This window comes from Lactuca sativa, chromosome 4 (genome assembly GCF_002870075.4).
Source record: "Lactuca sativa cultivar Salinas chromosome 4, Lsat_Salinas_v11, whole genome shotgun sequence".
Taxonomy (NCBI): Eukaryota; Viridiplantae; Streptophyta; class Magnoliopsida; order Asterales; family Asteraceae; genus Lactuca; species Lactuca sativa.
The window spans coordinates 53,464,603-53,483,558 of NC_056626.2; the positions used below are offsets into that span (position 1 = coordinate 53,464,603).

Below are 18,956 nucleotides of genomic sequence, written 5' to 3' on the forward strand. Positions count from 1 at the left end.
TTTGGTAAGTCCATTAACTAAAAAGACAAAATTGCAAAAATGGTCCATGTGGTTGGCAAATTTATGTGTTTTTGGTCCAAAATGAAATGTTGGTGCACCACTGGTCCGATTTTGGATATTTTTAGTGATTTTGTTCCCTAAACACTTAAAATTACTTTTAGAGTAAATTATTGAAATCGTCCCTGTGGTTTGGTCAAAATTGCACGTTTGGTCAAAATTGCACGTTTGGTCCCTAACTTTTTTTTTGCACCCAGATCGTCCCTGTGGTTTGATTTTGTTGCGTTTTTCGTCCCTATGGTTTGGTAAAAATTGCATGTTTGGTCCCTAACTTTATGTATGTAAGGGATGAAAAATGCAACAAAATCAAACCACAGGGACGAAAAATGCAACAAAATCAAACCACAGGGACGATCCGAGTGCAAAAAATAAGTTAGGGACCAAACGTGCAATTTTAACCAAACCACAGGGACGATTTCAGTAATTTACTCTTACTTTTATACCCTTCTTATATTATCTTTTTTCATTTTTTTAACTTAAGCAAAAAAAAATTAATAACCCCCCCCCCCCCCCCCCCCTCCTCCTTCATCACCAGCTCCAAAACCATTTGGGGAGAAGCCCCTTCATCTGCAACTCCAACCTCAATTGAGGAGAAGCCCCTTCGTCCATTTGAAACTTCTGCCAACAGCCACCATAAATCTAATATGTTACACTCTTATATCCATCTCCTTCTCCGACTCTGTAACTCCCGTAGATCAGGGCTAGTCAATTTAGAGACGATAGGCGTCAAAAATGAATGTTTGATGAAAGATTATTTAGAATGAATAATCTTAACTAATTTATAGTATATGTTACAAGGTTTTCGTGCATATAAAGAACGCCGAAATCCGAGTTATAATGAAGAAGTTATGACCTGTCGAAGTTTCGCGACAGAACCAGCACGACACAGCGCGACGTAAAAAGTGAATTTACGTTAGAGCGATATTTAGCCTTAGCAATCTAAATGAAAGTCGTAGAATACATTAAACCATGAGCGTGCATAAAAAGAACGCCCAAATCTGACTTCGTATGAGGAAGTTATGATTTTTCGAAGTTTCGACTTAGCGGTATGCAGCCCGAATGCTCGATTTGAGACCGAGCGGTTTTTAGCCGAAACAATCTAAATGAGAATTGAAGATCTCATTAATTGTAGTAAAACGATAAAAAGATAGGTGAAAACGGACGTCGGATGAAGAAGTTATAATTTTATAACGGAGTTTTCCTGTCTCGGCCTACTAAAAATAAATAAAAAAAATAAAGTCAAAATTAGCCGATGGAGTCTAAACGAAAGTTGTAGATCGTAGTCTCACCTACGTTTGGATATAAAGAACGTCGAAAATGGAGTTTGTATGAGGAAGATATGAATTTTTGAAGTTTATTAAATATTTTCGATATTTTATTTAAATATAAATTTTCGATATTATCCAAGGGGGGAGTCACCGGGCTTATCCAGGTTACGCCCCGCGTAACCTAAGATTACGCCCCGCGTAAATCGCAGATCCAGACCCTATAAAAGGGAGTCGAGTGCAGCCGATTCATTTGCTCATTTCTTCCCTTTTTCTTGCGTTTTTGCATCGTTTTTCGTGCAAGAATTATCCCGAAGCCCCGGTATCATTCCCGAGCCCCGAAGCAAGTCCCGAGGCCCCGAAGATCCTGAGAAGTGAAATTCCCGAGCCGAAGCTCTGCCCGCGAGGAGTCCGGTTTTTTGTAAAGATCTTCCAGATCTGCCGAAGAATACTACTTCTACAAACCGTAGTGCTGTCCGATCATCTTCTAATCAAGTGAGTGTATACTACCTTTCATAAACACGATAATAATACAAGTATGGGTTGAGTGTATTAAGTATATTGTTGTTTATATGTGTGAGTGTGTAGTTACTTTCTTCTAACACATAAATATGAAGTATTTGCTATGAAATACGTGCTATGTGTTTATATGTTATTTGTCTATTTGAGATGGGCATGGAAATTGGAGTTTTATACAGGTGTTAAATGATTTAAACTGTGTAAGTATTTATATCTACAAAATTGTTGGGTAGAACATAGGTAGATGGGATAGTTGGTGACTATGGAGTTAGCGCCTATTGTATAAACCTTGGTGACTATGGAGTTAGCGCCTACTGTTAGATAAACCTTGGTGACTATGGAGTTAGCGTCTATTGTATAAACCTTGGCGACGATGTGACTTCGTGCCTATTTGATGAACCTTGACGACTATGGAGTTAGCGCATGTTGCGTAAACCTTAGCGACTATGGAGTTAGCGCTTGTTGAGTAAGCCTTGGCGACTATGGAGTTAGCGCTTGTTAAGTGAACTTTGGTGACTATGGAGTTAGCGCCTATTGAGTAAACCTTGGTGACGATGTGACTTCGTGCCTATTAAGTGAACCTTGGTGACTATAGAGTTAACGCCGCTTGAGTAAACCCCCGGCGACTATGGAGTTAGCGTCAGATAACTATGGATTTAGTACTTGATAAATAAGCTTTGGCAGCAATGGAATTCGTGCCAATTCCTTGCGAATAAATGAATGAAGGATAGTTGGTTCTTAAGGTAAAACCTTAAGAAGATAATGGGGATGGGTAATTGGGTTGATTGTTTGCTGATTAAATATAATAATTATATTATTGTGGGTTGAAAATCCTATATGCTCACCAGGCTCCCAAGCCTGACCCACTCAGTTTTCTTTTCATTACAGGTAATGGCACAAGGGTATAAGTTGGTGGACTTGACAAGAGATTTTGGATTATAGATCAGTAGTTAAATAACTATTGTAAGGTCTATTTTATATTGTTTATGCTTTTGGTCTGTATCGAACATGACATCCCAAAGTTTTATTATTTAATGAAAATATATTCTCTTTGAGAAATGTTTGGATAAATGGTTATCATATTTTTGTTTTTGGGAACAAATTCCGCAACAGTTTTCTTTAAACGATTACTTTGATTTTAAAACCAAAGCATAAACAAATCGGTCTTTTCTGGCCGTGAAATTGGGGATGTCACAAACTCCCATACTCGACATTTATCTTCGGATTTAGGGTTCATCTATGTCTTCGGATACCTGCAAACCCGAATGGCGTCGAACACCTGCAAACCCAAATCTTATCTTTCTCTTCTCGTCGATAAATTCATCTCTATCACACAGTCGAAACGTCCCACTCAATCCCACTGCAACCCTCCCCATCCCTCGATTCTCTTTATCTCCCTGCGTGAAACTGTTGGAAAAGTCAACAACTCTGGTGACCTCGCCACCAGAAAACCCTAATCTACCCTAACTCGTCGTCAGTAAATCCCCACAGTCCGTAGTTGTCGACGATAAAACCTAACCTACTCGAAATGCATTCTCCGATTGTTTTTCTTTGTGTTGCACAATAGAATCATATTCTGGAAGACCAATTAATGGTGGCGGTGGCAATGGAAACCCTAGATTAATTGTCAGATCTTTCATCTCCGCAACAGTGGTGGTCAACCAAGTGGTGGTGGTGGTGATGGTGTCCAAAATGAGAATAAGGGTGGGTGGGGTGTAACTTAGGATTTCAGTTCAAGGTTTTAGATTTCAATTTTTAGCAATTAATTTTAGTTGAAGTGGTGATGATGGTGGTGGTCAATGGTGTTTGATGGAAAAGATGGTAGCAATAGTGTTTGATGGCAGAGGCGGTGGCGTTGGGTTTGACAACTGAGTTGTTGGTGTCGATTAGGGATAAATGGGTGTGGGGTGGTGGTGGTGGTGGTCCGACAGGTAGTGGTCTTCGGCAAGTGGCGGTGGTCCGACAAGTAAAGGTGTCGGCCAACAATGAAGAAAGAGATGTTGATCGAAGATGGGGAAGAGAGTTAAGGGTGGGTGGGTTAGTAGGAGGTGGGGTGGGGTAGGTGTGATATTTCATTTTTTTTAATTAAAATAATAAGAAAATAATTATAAGAAATTAGAAAGGAAGTAATGAAGTCCGTCATTTCATGTAGGGTATGGACCAAAGCCACACAAAAATAACAACTATAGAGACCAAAATCACTAAAAAGATCCAAAACCGGACCAATGGTATACTAATATTTCGTTTTGGACAAAAAAAACATATAAATTTACCAACCACAGGGACCATTTTTATAATTTTGACAAGTAAAAAATAAATTGTTTACAGTTAACATGTGTTGAGTTTCTAAACAATATATGTAGAGTGTTAAGAATAAGTAAATATCAAAGATGTTACAATTAAATATATACATAAAACATAATTTTAGTTGGTTAAATATTTCATATTATTTGTATTCGATACGTTTGGTTTCCTTGCATTGGATGCGATACAACTTCTTAATAGAATAGAACGAATCATTAGAATGAATCATGCATAACAATGTTATATCCCTAGATCTATAGATGTGGTATTCAAAAGAATTAACTTTACCATACAAATAAACTTAGCATCACAATTTATTATCCGTTTGCCTTCTTGTTATACAATAATAATTAAGTTTTATTAATATTTTACAAATTCCAGATTACATAGAGACGTAGAGTCTGTAACTTTTTATATATCATTTTTCAAATTCAAGTTCTGATGATTGTATATATGTTTCATTTTTATTTTTTATCGTTTCGAAATTAAGATATACACATCTACGTAAGTAAAAAAGTAAAAATCCTTGATGCTTCTCGATTCTCATTCAGTATTATTATCACAGAGTCTGGGCTCCTAGTTATGGATTCTCGGGCCCAATAAGATGCACAAATTAGGGTTCTATCATAACAATTCCCACTGATCGTCATGTTTTTCAGCCATAATTGTGCTAAATCATATTGTACAATTTCTTGATTTTCGATTATATTGTAAATTTTTTAAATATTATATTTTTTCTTTTTTGTATAATTGCAAAAGTTTCCATTTTCTTCCAGATTGCGATCATCTATTTTCATCATTTGCCCAAATTTCCAATTGCAGTTTAAAACCCTTTACTTCAATTTTGCAGATAAAAAACCCCCAGAAATTCGCAACGTTAATCTCTCTTTCTCTCTCTATATCCGATTTTACCAACACAGAGAAAACCCTCAAAATTGGCGCTCTCACCAAACACACACTCTATCTATTTCTTCGATTAATGATTCTTACTGATAATTCCAAGCGACATCGTAAATTTTATCCTATATATTTGTTTGAAATTTCTCGTTGATTTCCAGATTGATTGGCATCGAATATAACCCTTTTTTCGTGTTAGGGTTTTGTTGACAATCCTCTTACCGATCTTTATGATCGGATTTTCTATGTATCATTTGAGCTTCCCGACTAGTTTCTCTTCGTAGGGGTCCCTTTTTAGGGTTTGTGGAGAGACGAATCCTTGTTGCTTTTGACAAAAAATTTCTGCCATTCATTTCAAATCAAAGTTCCCACCTTCAGTGTATTATCTCTTTAGGGTTACTCATACACTTTAAGTGCTTATATGTGCATATGCAATTACATGTTTTTGTGATTTGAAAACTACGTTAGGTTTTGCAATCAAACCTCTTGAAAAATTTGGGGGACATTAACAAGTTTTGAACTTCGACTTGGGGGATTGAATCGCCTGGAATTTTGGGTAGCATAGAGTTATCTTGCATGGGCGACCATGAGGAATGGTCACAGCCCCGAGGCCCAAATGGGCTATTGCCCAATGCAGGTCCGTTGCTAGAGAGTTTAGATTCAGTTCGATGGTTGAAAGCTGAGGAAAGAACTGCAGAACTTATTTCCTGCATTCAACCCAATCAGCCATCTGAAGAGCGAAGGAATGCTGTCGCTGATTATGTACAAAGACTTATTATGAAGTGCTTCCCCTGCCAGGTGCTTCTTCATCGTTTTCGTTTTCTTTCTTAATTACTGTGGTATCGTATTCCCTCTGATTACTTTCTGTGTTGCAGGTTTTTACTTTTGGGTCTGTACCCCTTAAAACGTATCTACCTGATGGAGATATTGACTTAACAGCCTTCAGTAACAGTGCAAATTTGAAAGACTCTTGGGCTAGTGAGGTTCGTGACATGTTGGAGATCGAGGAGAAAAATGAGAATGCAGAATTTCATGTGAAGGAGGTTCAATACATTCAAGCAGAAGTACGCTAATGCTACTTTTTTTTCCCTTTAATCGCCATCAATCTTTTTCCTCTACTTTACAAGCTGATTTCTTTATGGTTTGTTTAACTACAGGTGAAGATTATAAAGTGCCTTGTTGAAAACATTGTGGTAGATATATCTTTTAATCAGCTTGGAGGATTGTGTACCCTTTGCTTTCTTGAGGAGGTTGACAATCTGATAAACCAGAACCATTTGTTTAAGAGGAGCATTATACTGATCAAAGCCTGGTGTTATTATGAGAGCCGCATACTTGGTGCTCACCATGGGCTCATATCAACTTATGCCCTTGAGACTTTGGTTCTTTACATATTCCATGTTTTCAACAATTCTTTTGCTGGACCTCTTGAGGTTGTTTAACATACAATTTACAAACATACCCTTTACAGATATGTATTTGGAACCTTTGTTTATGAATGCTCTCGCTGCATTTTCAGGTACTTTACCGTTTTCTGGAGTTCTTTAGTAATTTTGACTGGGAAAACTTTTGTGTTAGCCTGTGGGGTCCTGTGCCGATAAGCTCACTTCCAGATGTGACTGGTAATAGTGTATGATGATGTTTCTAGTTTCTTCTCAATAATATAATTGACAGAATGACAGATTTAGTCAATGTTTGACTTTATGCTGACGTGGACGTATTCTTGTAAAATTGTAGCTGAGCCACCTCGTAAGGACAGTGGAGAATTGCTGTTGAACAAAGTATTTCTTGATGCTTGTAGCTCTGTGTATGCTGTTTTTCCTGGTGGTCAGGACAACCAAGGCCAAACTTTTGTTTCCAAACATTTTAATGTTATTGATCCATTGCGTGTTAGCAATAATCTTGGACGCAGTGTCAGTAAAGGTATTATTTATTTATTTATTTTATCATCTTAAACATTTATACATATACACAATGCTTCTTAGTGAATTATATCAACAATAGAACATCTTGAAGTTCTTGTCTTGTTGTATGATATATGTGATCTCTTGCTTTCAGGTAATTTCTTCAGAATACGCAGTGCTTTTGCTTTTGGGGCTAAAAGGCTGGCAAGATTACTAGATTGCCCTCAGGAAAATCTAGTTGCTGAGGTAAATCAGTTTTTTACCAATACATGGGAACGACATGGCAGTGGCATTCGTCCTGATGCACCTGGTTGTTTGACTTCAGTATCTGAAAGTCAACCTCTCACTGATATTTCAAAGATCAATTCCACTGGAAAAAAATTCAAAAACTCTGTTGGTCGTGAGAGTGAGGGAGAAGACACCCGTTCCCGCAATTCATCTCGTCAGTCGGAAAGTGGAAAACCCCAAACTACCCCTGATGTTACTGCAGCTCCTCGTGCCCAAAAGGGTCATGGAAACTTAAACAGAGGACAGAAGAATTTGATATCTGGTCAACTGGTCAATGACATTCAAAGGTCTCCTTTTGCTAGAACAAGATCCAGTCCTGAATTAACAGATACATACAATGATGTTTCTTCTCAAGGTAGGGTTAACAGAGCACCCGAAAGTGCAAATCCCCAAACTGCCCCCGACACACAGGGGGTATCAATATCAAATAGCAGCTATCGTAACAGGAGGAAAAACATTGATGCTTCTGTTGATTCAAATAATGGTTCAAGTTTGTATCAGCATGATTCAAGCTTAGGCTTACCTTCAATGAGTGAACAAATGCATCAAGAAGAACAAGATCTTGTGAACATGATGGCATCTTCTGGACTTCATGGATTCAATGGTCAAGTTCATATGCCAATGAATCAATTACCATTTCCATTCTCCCCATCTTTTCTAGCAGGAATGGGATACGCACAAAGGAATTTCACAAACTTTCCAATGATTGATCCTGCATATGCGGGAATGCAGTTTCCCCATGGCCTCGTCTCACCTCAACTAAACCATTTCTTTTCCGGAATCGGAATGACGAATTCCGAAGATCCAATGGAACCTGTGAATGATAATTTTAACTCTCTGGAAATCAACTCTATTGATCATGAACATGATTCCTGGCAGGGACAAGATGGGAATTCTGAAATTGTTCCAATAGATGATAAGCGACAGTCAACCTCATCAGGGTTAAGTTATGTTCCTCCGCCTCGGCGTGTAGGTGGATCCGGTGGGTTAACGAAAAGCCAACAGAAGTATAACAAAGAAAAACGTGGGCCCATGAGGGACAACAATGATCATTCACATTCACATTTACATTCGGATCATTTAGAGAATAGAGTAGTAAATGATGATGAAAGAACTACAAGTTCCAGATTCTCATCTGCTGCTCACAGTAATTCATTAAAAAGTAAAACTTCATCAGAAAGTTCATGGGATGAGAGCTCAACAGTCTCCAAAAAGGAAAAACGTGGGAAAAAGGTAATTGTCTCTGCTGAGTCATCGAGTGGATATGTAAAAGGGAAGACCATGTTTGAGTCCACGTCAGCATCAGCACACCAGTCCGAGGACGATGACATGGACTCTGAGGCGACAGATAGACCTCAGTCTGTTTCTTCTTCGATGCATGCTCCAAGATACGAACTGGCTCAAACAAGTGGAAATGACTCAATCGTCCCTATAGCACCAATGATTCTAGGCCATAACAGACAAAGAATGATGGATAATTCCGGAGCAATGCCCTTGACATTTTACCCCACGGGTCCACCCGTTCCCTTCCTGACAATGCTTCCATTCTACAATGTCCCATCACAACCCAGCCCATCTGATCCATCCACCAGTCATTTCAGTGATGATGTCAGCATTGAGAATGGTGACATCATCCACAACCAATCAGAGGAATTCAATCCGGATGCTTTGAGAGGAGCAGCTCCTGGTGAAACACCATCTGATATCCTCAACAGTGACTTTGCCAGCCATTGGCAGAATCTACAATTCGGTCGGTATTGTCAAAGTCCACGTCAGCATGGGCCCACCGTATACCCTTCTCCTGTCATGGTCCCACCGGTCTACTTACAGGGGCGGGTTCCATGGGACGGCCCGGGAAGACCGTTACCAAATATGAATATAGTGACTCAGCTCATGAACTACGGGCCCCGCATTGTCCCGGTTGCAGCTCCACCACCGGTCCAATCCGTTTCCAGACCGCCAAATGTTTACCAACAACGTGAAGATCTTCCAAGATACCGTAGTGGGACCGGGACTTATCTTCCAAATCCCGTAAGAAATATTTATCTTTTTACCCTTCTTTGTTTACTCCTTATGTTGCTTGTTTTCTGAGAAGTTTGTATTTTTTTTTTTTTTTTTTACAAAAGGTGTCTGTAAGGGAGAGACATAATTCAGGGTCAAGAAGAGGGAACTACAACCATGATAGAAGTGAGAATCACAATGAAGGTAGCTGGAATGGGAATTCGAAATCAAGAGGCTCAAACCGGAATCATAATCGTAACCAAATGGATAAATCAAACTCGTTTAGGGCAGAAAGGACTGTGAATTCATCATATAGACATGATTCATTTGCTACATATCAGACCCAAAATGGTCCTTTACATGGGAATTCAAGTCATGGGATTGGGATGTATCAAAACCCATCTGCCAATGGGTCAAGTGTTCCTTCAATGGTGATGGTGTATTCGTATGACAATAATAATACGGGTTATGGTTCACATAGTGAACAGCTTGAATTTGGGTCGATAGGTCCGGTTGGGTTTTCTGGTGTGAATGAGCAGCAATCACAGGCACAGATAAATGAGGGAGGTCGAGAAAGAAGAGGGGCATTTGAGGAAAATCGCTTATATGGGGCTTCTCTACAACAACAACAACGGCCTTCACCAGATCGGCCTTCCTCGCCACATCATCAAAGGTAACTTATTTTGCTATAAGTTAATCTTGATTTTTTTTTTCAGTAGTCTCATTTAGGTCATGAAGTAGTATTTTCCCATTATCATTTATAATGAACTTTGAGAGTAGAAGGAAAATACTTTGATTATTTGTCAACTGTCTAAAATGCCCTTTACAAAATGGAAGGAAATTAATGGCTTCAGTTCTACAAGGAAATTACTCAACTATTTTGATGATGGAATCTTATGGATCGAAATCTATACCATCAATTTATTTATATAAAGGTTTTGTATTGATGATAACAGGAGGGTTTGATTCTGTTCATCTGCCACATAACTTGCTTGCCATATGCCAAAGGTGATCATCAAGATTCCATTTTGGGGCTTTACAAGAACAAAATACACACAGAAAGTCTTCATGGTCAAAGGTAACAAACCGTTTCAAGTATTCTAAAAAAGTAGATTGCCATAACGGGCTTGTGTGTAAGCTCTGCCAAAGTTGGGGGGTATGTTGTTGGGAAGATTTTATTTTTCCATTTTGTTTTCTTTACTTTTTTATTTTGCATCATCGCCTTGTAGGGGCTGATGATGATATGTACTTTTATTTCAGTATAAAACTCTTTTCTTGAGATGTAGAATATTTTTAGGCTTATCCATGACCCTGGTATACGTTGTGTTGCTGGGGTTTTGACTGATGATGATGATGATGATGATATTGGTTAGCATTTGTAGTACCACAAAGACACAAGTATGTACTAACTTCTTTTCACCCTCTTGTGACAATGTTCAGTGTATCATTTATAATAGAAGAATCAAATGAAGAAGTTGTAGCTTACCCTTGAATACTTGTTTTGTTGAACGTTTAGTGTATATAATAAACTTTCAACTTTTGTTACAATCTGTAGAGTTTATTAGAAGATATGCCGTAAAATGTAGTTATTAGCAAAAGTCGATATGCAAGAGGGATTTCAAAATTAGACAGTGGATTACAAAGTTTATGAAATAAAACACGCAATCAAAAGATTGTTTCAATAAAATTGCAAAGTTTATATACTCAAAATTTCACTTAGATCGCAATCCTGGAACATTCTTGAGCCCCGTTTTACCAAGAACAAAGTCTAGGAATTGCAGGTGGATTATTATGCCCCATGCTTCAGCTATACTCATTTGCAAGCTCTACTAGCCTATATTTATCCTTCCCAATTATCCTATTTGAATTATAATACCCAAGCCATGTTTTTTTTTTTGAATCGGCAAACGAATTAAGTAGAAGCCTATTTGTTATATTTCAACAAGCACCTCGAGTTCGAGCTCCTTTAGAGGGCAAACTCAGCCCAAGAAAAAATTTCTCAATGTGGCACCATAAGAGATAGTTAAAGGGAATTGAACTTCTAACCTTATGCTCCACATGGATATAAAACCCGGTGCATCAACCCAGTTAGGCTGGACATCACTTGCACCTAAGGCAGGCCTCATATGTAGATTCTTTGTTCTTCATTTCCACATTAGAGAACGCCTTCTCCACCTGTAACAAATTTCCAAATTGCACCTGTAACCCAAGCGGTATACATTGAGGATACAAACTTACATAGTTTACATATTGTATTTGTTCATGTGTTACACAAATTTGACAAAAAGTAAAATTCCATAATGCTGCATCACTTGATCTCAAAACAGAGTTGATTACCTGTTATTAGTTCCCTAAGAATACAAGTCATTTTGAAAAGCGTCAACTAAAAAGTTGGTGAGTTCATAAACATTTTTGTATAAAAATAGATTTATAACTGTTTAAAATGATTTTTGTATACTTTCAGAAAATCCTATATTTTCTATAAACTATGTTGTTAGTCTTATATCCAAAACTAAGAAAAAAAATATATGTATGACTCTTGTATCTTTCCTTGTAAAATGATAGTGTATGTATGTTCCAAGAAAAACCCTAAGAGTCTAAGACCGGAAATGTAAGCTTCCCGTAAACCTAGATAGTATTGTTAATAAAACCAGCGAACCTAGATAGTATTATTAATCCCTAAGTGAGTTATTATAACCATGTTAATGTGACTGTTATGCCTGTACGACGTTCTTCAGGCGTGGGAATCGGTAAGATATTTGTCACCCTAAACTGGCCCGTTTAGCTGTAGCGAACAGCTCACCCATATAGATCTATACACAACTATCTCGCTCTCCCTCCAGGAGACTTTGATTATAATGCAGGACTTAAAATTTACGCTAAGTAGGTACGGTGAAGTGGATGTCTCACTAGAGCATTAACGGATATATGCGAACTAAGACTCCCTTTTATTGTATAACGAAATAATTTCACTCTTTGAAAATTTATAACAGTTATTTTATGACATGCGTTTTATGAGTTCCATGACATACGTTTTATAACATGTGTCTTATGACACGCAGACTACACTGTCATCAATTGGTTTTGTATACCATTTTGTGTAAACTATTTATAATAACTTTATATAAATAGTCAATAGTGAATATGTCTGGTAGTAATATATGTTGGAAAAAATAGCATAATTGTGTTTAACCCCATCAAAATAGTGACGACAATAACTACAACCATTTTTACTAGAAAAAGTTCATTTTTAGTACAAATTTCCGAGAATTTGTAGTTACACTTTTCATGTTTTACCGGTTAAAAATTTGTAACACCAAAATAATTTAATTTGGTCAACTTTGTTGGGTCACGAGTTTTATAAAACCATATGATGTCCACAACATTTGTTTATTTATCTCAACTTTTAATATATATAAAAGTAAGCCATGTAGTTATCCAAAGATCATGCATATTTAGACTTGTATAAACATGTGCTCTCGTTATCTTTGGGTATATCGACTTTTAAGCTCGATTTTTGTGTAATAAAAGTATTGATAATTATATATGTCACGATTTTTATGTAATTAACAAATGATATCCATCATTTTATACAAGAAATTGTTCCATATTCAACATATGATCATAGTACATGCAAATGTCTAATGGATAAACTCATTTTAACTTATAACAAGCTTGTAAATCACGATTTTTATGTGTGTATGCATGAGGTTTTCGGTATCATATGCACAAATCATTCCATAAACAAGTTGGTAGATGCAAATATCCATTGGTTAAACGAAACTTGACTTATATCCCCCCCCCCCCCCCCCAAAAAAAAAAAGCATGAAAAACACGAAAAACTTGGGGGTATGAAGCTCACATTGGTTATTTCATGTGTGGTAGGGAGGAGAGTGAAGAAGATTTCGAGCCTAGCTTTGTGCTTGAAGGGCTTCTTGAAGATGTTGGTGTTCTAGGATGCTAGCACACGAAAAATGAGTGTGTAAACATGGAGATTCTAGCTTAAAGATGCATAAAACACTTATGATTGTGTCAATTACTAGAGAAAGGTCGAATATACTTACCAAAAGGGCTCTAAATCCGACTTGGAGATGAAGGTTTTGAAGAAACTTGAGTTTACTCTAGGGAATGTTTGAGAAAATGTGGAAATGGTGAGAGGGAAAAGGCCTCTCGGCTGCAACCCTTAAATGGGGAGGGGTAGGACCTTTTCTTGATGCATGATGGGTAACAGGGTGCCATGCATGGAGGCATGGAAGGTAATTGTATGCATGACATGGAAGCATGAAGGGTAAAGTAATGTAAAGGCATGAGGTGTCACCCCATTTGTGCAAACTCTTTTTTTTTTGTCTCATGCCCAACCGAAACCTCATAAGGTTTTCGGCCTTCATGGGCTTTCCAATAGGGTTCTTGGTCTTTGGTTGGACCAATCCAATAGTTTTTGGCCTTTGAGTGGGTATGTGCATTCGGGCTTAATTTGGCCCAATAAGAAGGTTTTTAGTTTCAATAAGGTCCAAAGGAAAAATGGTTTTTGGCCTAGGGTTTACTTGGGCCGAGAACGTTTAAGCACAAGCCCAAAAATTGACTTGTGTTTAGCTATTAGATCAAACTAGGGCTTGTAAGAGGATATTACAACTTAATTCTTAGTGTATGCACATATGCATTCATATAACATTGTTATTTTTGAAATTCAATAATCTAATGCAACAAGGTTACATAGAGGAATTGTTAGTACATGAATACAATCTTGTCCCTAATTTTGTTAGCCGTGACAATATACTATGTGCTACATTATATATCCATGTATGTCAGTACATAGTAGTAGTGGTATGTTTGTTAGAATATCAGTAGTTAGTGGCTGTCACACCCCCAACCAACAATGGAAACGTTGGGTTGTATGACGTTTGGATGTTAGATCATAGATACAAATTTATATTGAATTGTACACAAATATTATGCAAATGTTACTTTTTATTCATTAAGTAATATAAGTGACTATTTATTCGGAATCTGACAAAAAATTATATTGAATTGTCCATCAATAGTAAGGTCATCCTGAACAACAACCTTAACTTTAGACCTATAATCACCCCCATGTATAGGGTCCTTGTAAGAAGGAACATGGTTGGTTGTCATATGTAATAAGCTACAAATTTGGTTACTTCCAACACCGGAAGAACCATTTCCATAATGATTTTCCTCGGAAAATCGATTAGTACCACTATTTATAACATTATTAACAATAAACAATTATACTGTGTTGGAAGACATAGTAGTAACAAAACTAAGAAAATATTTAACATCGCTATCATCAAGAATCTACATAACTATATTTGATCTAGGACGTTGAAAAGATAGACGAATTTGATTTGTATGTAACCTGGACTTGGAAGCATGTGTAATCCGTAACTAACCCAACGAAGTTGATACCATTGGTTATATCTACACCAAAGCATGTGTAATCCGGTGCAATATATTGCATATATCCGTCGATACTTTGTCATTGCTCTCCACTAGAAATTGAAACTCGGAAAAATCCCGTATACGTACTCATTTCAGAATGTTTTTGGAAAGTTTCGAACACACAAATGTATTAAAAACACAATTGTATTGCGTATTTGGAAGAAAAACATAGCAAAACCCTAAATATATCTCTTCGGAACGCCACTCCGGAATGTACAGCCGTTCCGGACGTTAGATTCTGGACCTTATCCCCACCAACCGACAACCACTCCGAAACAATATCATAAATACTCCGGAATATCGTATTCCGGAGCACACATCTGGAACAAAACATCGTGCTCCGGAATATGGTATTACAGATCAAGTAGTCATTTTTATTAAAAAAAATTGTTGGTTATTTTTTATAAAAAAATTGTTTATAAGGTTAGATTACTCAATTTACTTATATTTTATAGGAAAAAAAAATATTAAAGGTGTATACATCCAAAACAATTTTACCTTTTAGGTCATTTTCCGTTTTGATTAACCCTATTTTAAATGTATCCAACTGCCACGTGGGATGGGAGGACTCGCACCATAACAAACCTTCCGTTTATTATCATCGTCAAGACCTTAAACCCTTTTCTCAGAAGAGGGCCTAAACCCTATTCTCTAGGTCTACCCTCCAAAATTTTCCCTCTGTTTCCGCCGCTTACACAAAGTCTCCGGCACCATTTTTCTCGTTCTTACATCCCTCCCATTCCTCTTCCTTCACAAACCACCACACCTCCTATCACCGCAAAATCTTGGCTTCCATTTCTACTGTAGCATGCCCTTCAACTTCTTTTCACCGCCACACCTCCGTCTCCTTAACTCGTCTTCATTCCTCGTAACCCGGTTCATCATGAAATCAAACCCATCAGTATCAAAGGGAAACGAGGTTTTCACTCGGGTATTTCCTCACAAAATGAAGTACCAATCGTCCTCACCAGTTAAGAAATTAGGGCTCCCTAATCTGATAACGACAGCTCAATCCCAGTTGCAGTTTTCGACAAGGGCTTCCAAACACGGCTCTGAAGATCGGTCGGCTAAGAGCTTAATTGAAGATGAAGCTGAACTTAGTGACTGGGTTAGTGAATTGAAGTCCGACTCATTTAAAAAATCTCGTTTGTATAGCGAAAGCGACGATGGTGAAAACGATTGGGGAGGTGGTGCTGGCTCAACTGTTAAGAGAAAGCGAGAGGGTGATTCAGACAGAGAGAGGGGACGAGGAGGAAGTAGGGGTTCTTTTAATGGTGATTCGAGGGGAAAAGGGCGTTCTGGTGGTGAATTTGGAAGGAGAGATGATGGGTTCGTCTCCAAAAGGGAGAATGGATTCGGAAATGGAAGAGGAGGGAGGGATTCTGGTAGTTCAAGAGGGCGAGGGCGATTTGGTGGTGAAGTAGACAGAAGAAATGATAGATTTTCTCGTGATAAAACAAAAGAGGATGATGGGTTTGTGTCAAAAAGAAGAGACGATAATTTCAATGGCAGGGGGAGAGGAGGAAGAGGAGGTGGCGTAGTAAGAGGTGGTAAGAGCATGAGTAAAGCAAACTTGATGTCGTCTGATCAAGATGAAGATGATGAAGAAGAGGAACATAAGAACATTACCAGTAAGTTCAGAGAATTGATCAGCGATGAAGATGATGACGATGATGAAGATGAAGACCTCGATGATGATGTTGAGGTATTAGGAAATGGACATTCAGTGAAAAATGTTGCATCGAGTTCACCTAGAGCTTCACCTGATGGAAGCGAATCCTATCTGAGTGGAACAAGGTACTTAGATTTTGTGTGATACTGAACTTATATGATTAATTTTATATATTTTCTACTTGTTTTCATCATCAAGTAATTGATCTTCCATACATTCTCTACAGGTTTGATCAATGTGCAGTTTCACCACAATCTCTAAAAGCAATTAAGGATGCTGGCTATGAAAAGATGACTGTTGTTCAGGAGGCAACACTTCCTGTCATTCTTAAAGGTTCTTATTTTTTTTAAATAATGTAAAATTCAAGAAATCTAAATACTTCATTAATTCAATTAATTAGTTTTTTTTAACTTTTCAGGGAAGGATGTTTTGGCTAAGGCTAGAACAGGAACTGGAAAAACTGTTGCATTTCTTGTAAGACTATAATTTAACTTCTTTTATAACTTTTGTGATCTTAACATGTTTATAAAGAAATCTTGATTTTATAAAATACTTTAAATTTCAGCTCCCATCAATCGAAGTTGTTGCAAAATCGCCACCTGTCAGCCGTGATCAAAAGCGTTCTCCAATTCTTGTCCTTGTCATATGCCCTACAAGAGAGCTTGCAAGTCAAGCTGCCATGGAAGCCAAGAAATTACTAAAATACCATCCTTCCATTGGTGTCCAAGTTGTCATTGGTGGGACCCGCCTTGGTCTTGAACAAAAACGCATGCAAGCAAGCCCATGCCAGGTCATAATTTCAAAACCCCAAATTCTCACAACTCATAAGTCATAAACATTTTAAATTTTATTCATTAAAAATGTTTATATTCTCAGATCCTTGTAGCGACACCTGGCAGGCTGAAAGATCATATTGAGAATACTGCAGGATTTGCCACTAGACTAATGAGCATCAAAGTCTTAATTCTTGATGAAGCTGATCATTTATTGGACATGGGATTTAGAAAAGATATTGAAAGAATCATAGCAGCTACACCAAAACAAAGACAAACTCTTCTATTTTCAGCCACTGTCCCACCTGAGGTATTTTTTTTTTTTAATAAATCTTAATCTAGTTTTTATAATTGAATAATTTCATACAAAATTATTTTCTTGAAAAAAGTTCTCAAGTTTACTTTTTGACATAAAGGTACGCCAAATTTGCCATATTGCTTTAAAAAGAGACCATGAATACATCAACACTGTCCAGGAAGGTAGTGAAGAGACCCATACACAGGTATATATATTATGATCTAGTAAATATTAAATATTAATTTTCTTTTCTTAAATCCATTGAACTCAATGACATTTATCTTTATTGTTTTTAGGTCCAACAAAAACATTTAATTGCTCCACTGGATAAGCAATTTTCGATACTGTACACTCTCCTAAAAGATCATATTGCAGATGATTCTGACTATAAGGTCTGATTTCTTGGATCTTGTGAAAATAAAGAAAAGTTGTCCATTTTTCTTATTTACACATGTTTTCAAGTGTATGATGTTAAAGTTTATAATATATTTAAATTCAGGTTCTTGTGTTTTGCACGACTGCAATGTTTACAAAACTTGTTGCAGACTTACTTGGTGAGCTGAAGTTAAATGTGAGAGAAATTCATTCAAGAAAGCCACAAAGTTATAGGACTCGAATTTCAGATGAGTTTAGGAGATCAAAGGGTCTTATTCTAGTAACATCTGATGTGTCAGCACGTGGGGTCGATTATCCAGATGTCACACTTGTCATTCAGGTATAAGTTTAGTCAAAATTATACTAAAAATGACATGTGATTTTGGGAATTAATTAATTCAAAAAGTGTTGAATCTTTTTATAGGTTGGGGTTCCAGCTGATAAAGCTCAGTACATTCATAGGCTTGGAAGAACAGGGCGTAAAGGGAAAGAAGGTGAAGGGATAATAATGTTAGCACCATGGGAAGAGTTCTTTTTGTCTACTCTTAAAGATTTGCCAATTTCAAAAGCTGCTTTACCTTTAGTGGATCCGGATACAAAGAAAAAGGTGAGTGTTTTATATCTTTAATTTTGACTTTTGTGGAAGCAATTCAAAGGTTGACTTTGGTGAGTTGGAAATTTGTTACAGGTGGAGAAGGCGTTGTCTAATGTGGAAATGAAGAACAAAGAATCTGCATATCAGGCATGGCTTGGGTATTATAATTCAAATAAGACGATTGGGAAGGATAAATATAGGCTAGTAGAGCTTGCTAATGAGTTTAGTAGAAGCATGGGGCTTGATAATCCACCTGCAATTCCAAGACTTGTTCTTGGTAAAATGGGGCTCAAGAATGTTCCAGGATTGAGGTCTAAGTGAAATTTTGACAAATTTTGTTAATGCTTATCAATTTTACAAACAATCTTTTGTATTGAGTTGATTGATGAAAAGTGTTCCATCTTTTTATTAGGAAGAAATGAGCTTGTTAATGGTTGATTGATGATTGTTATAACATACTGATTTTTGTTTTCTATAGAAATTACAAGTTTTGATTGGGTGTATTGTTTGTATTAGTGGATTACAAAGTTTATAGAAATAAAGTCAAT

General features: G+C 37.2%; 2 protein-coding genes across 2 annotated transcripts; both read left to right on the forward strand.

The window, feature by feature from the left end:
* Window positions 1-4,829: 4,829 nt before the first annotated feature.
* Window positions 4,830-10,730, forward strand: LOC111876805 (uncharacterized). The gene is made up of 8 exons (XM_052770253.1): window positions 4,830-5,840; window positions 5,918-6,106; window positions 6,200-6,475; window positions 6,562-6,664; window positions 6,780-6,965; window positions 7,101-9,265; window positions 9,361-9,908; window positions 10,192-10,730. The coding sequence occupies exons 1-8, from the start codon at window positions 5,619-5,621 to the stop codon at window positions 10,199-10,201; spliced, it is 3,699 nt and encodes a 1,232-aa protein (XP_052626213.1). The 5' UTR covers window positions 4,830-5,618; the 3' UTR covers window positions 10,202-10,730.
* Window positions 10,731-15,296: 4,566 nt separating this feature from the next.
* Window positions 15,297-18,909, forward strand: LOC111876779 (DEAD-box ATP-dependent RNA helicase 31). The gene is made up of 10 exons (XM_023873351.3): window positions 15,297-16,492; window positions 16,594-16,700; window positions 16,786-16,841; window positions 16,933-17,157; window positions 17,244-17,450; window positions 17,557-17,643; window positions 17,735-17,830; window positions 17,938-18,153; window positions 18,238-18,420; window positions 18,502-18,909. Exons 1-10 carry the CDS (start codon window positions 15,504-15,506, stop codon window positions 18,727-18,729), a joined length of 2,394 nt encoding a protein of 797 aa, XP_023729119.1. The 5' UTR covers window positions 15,297-15,503; the 3' UTR covers window positions 18,730-18,909.
* Window positions 18,910-18,956: the final 47 nt, after the last annotated feature.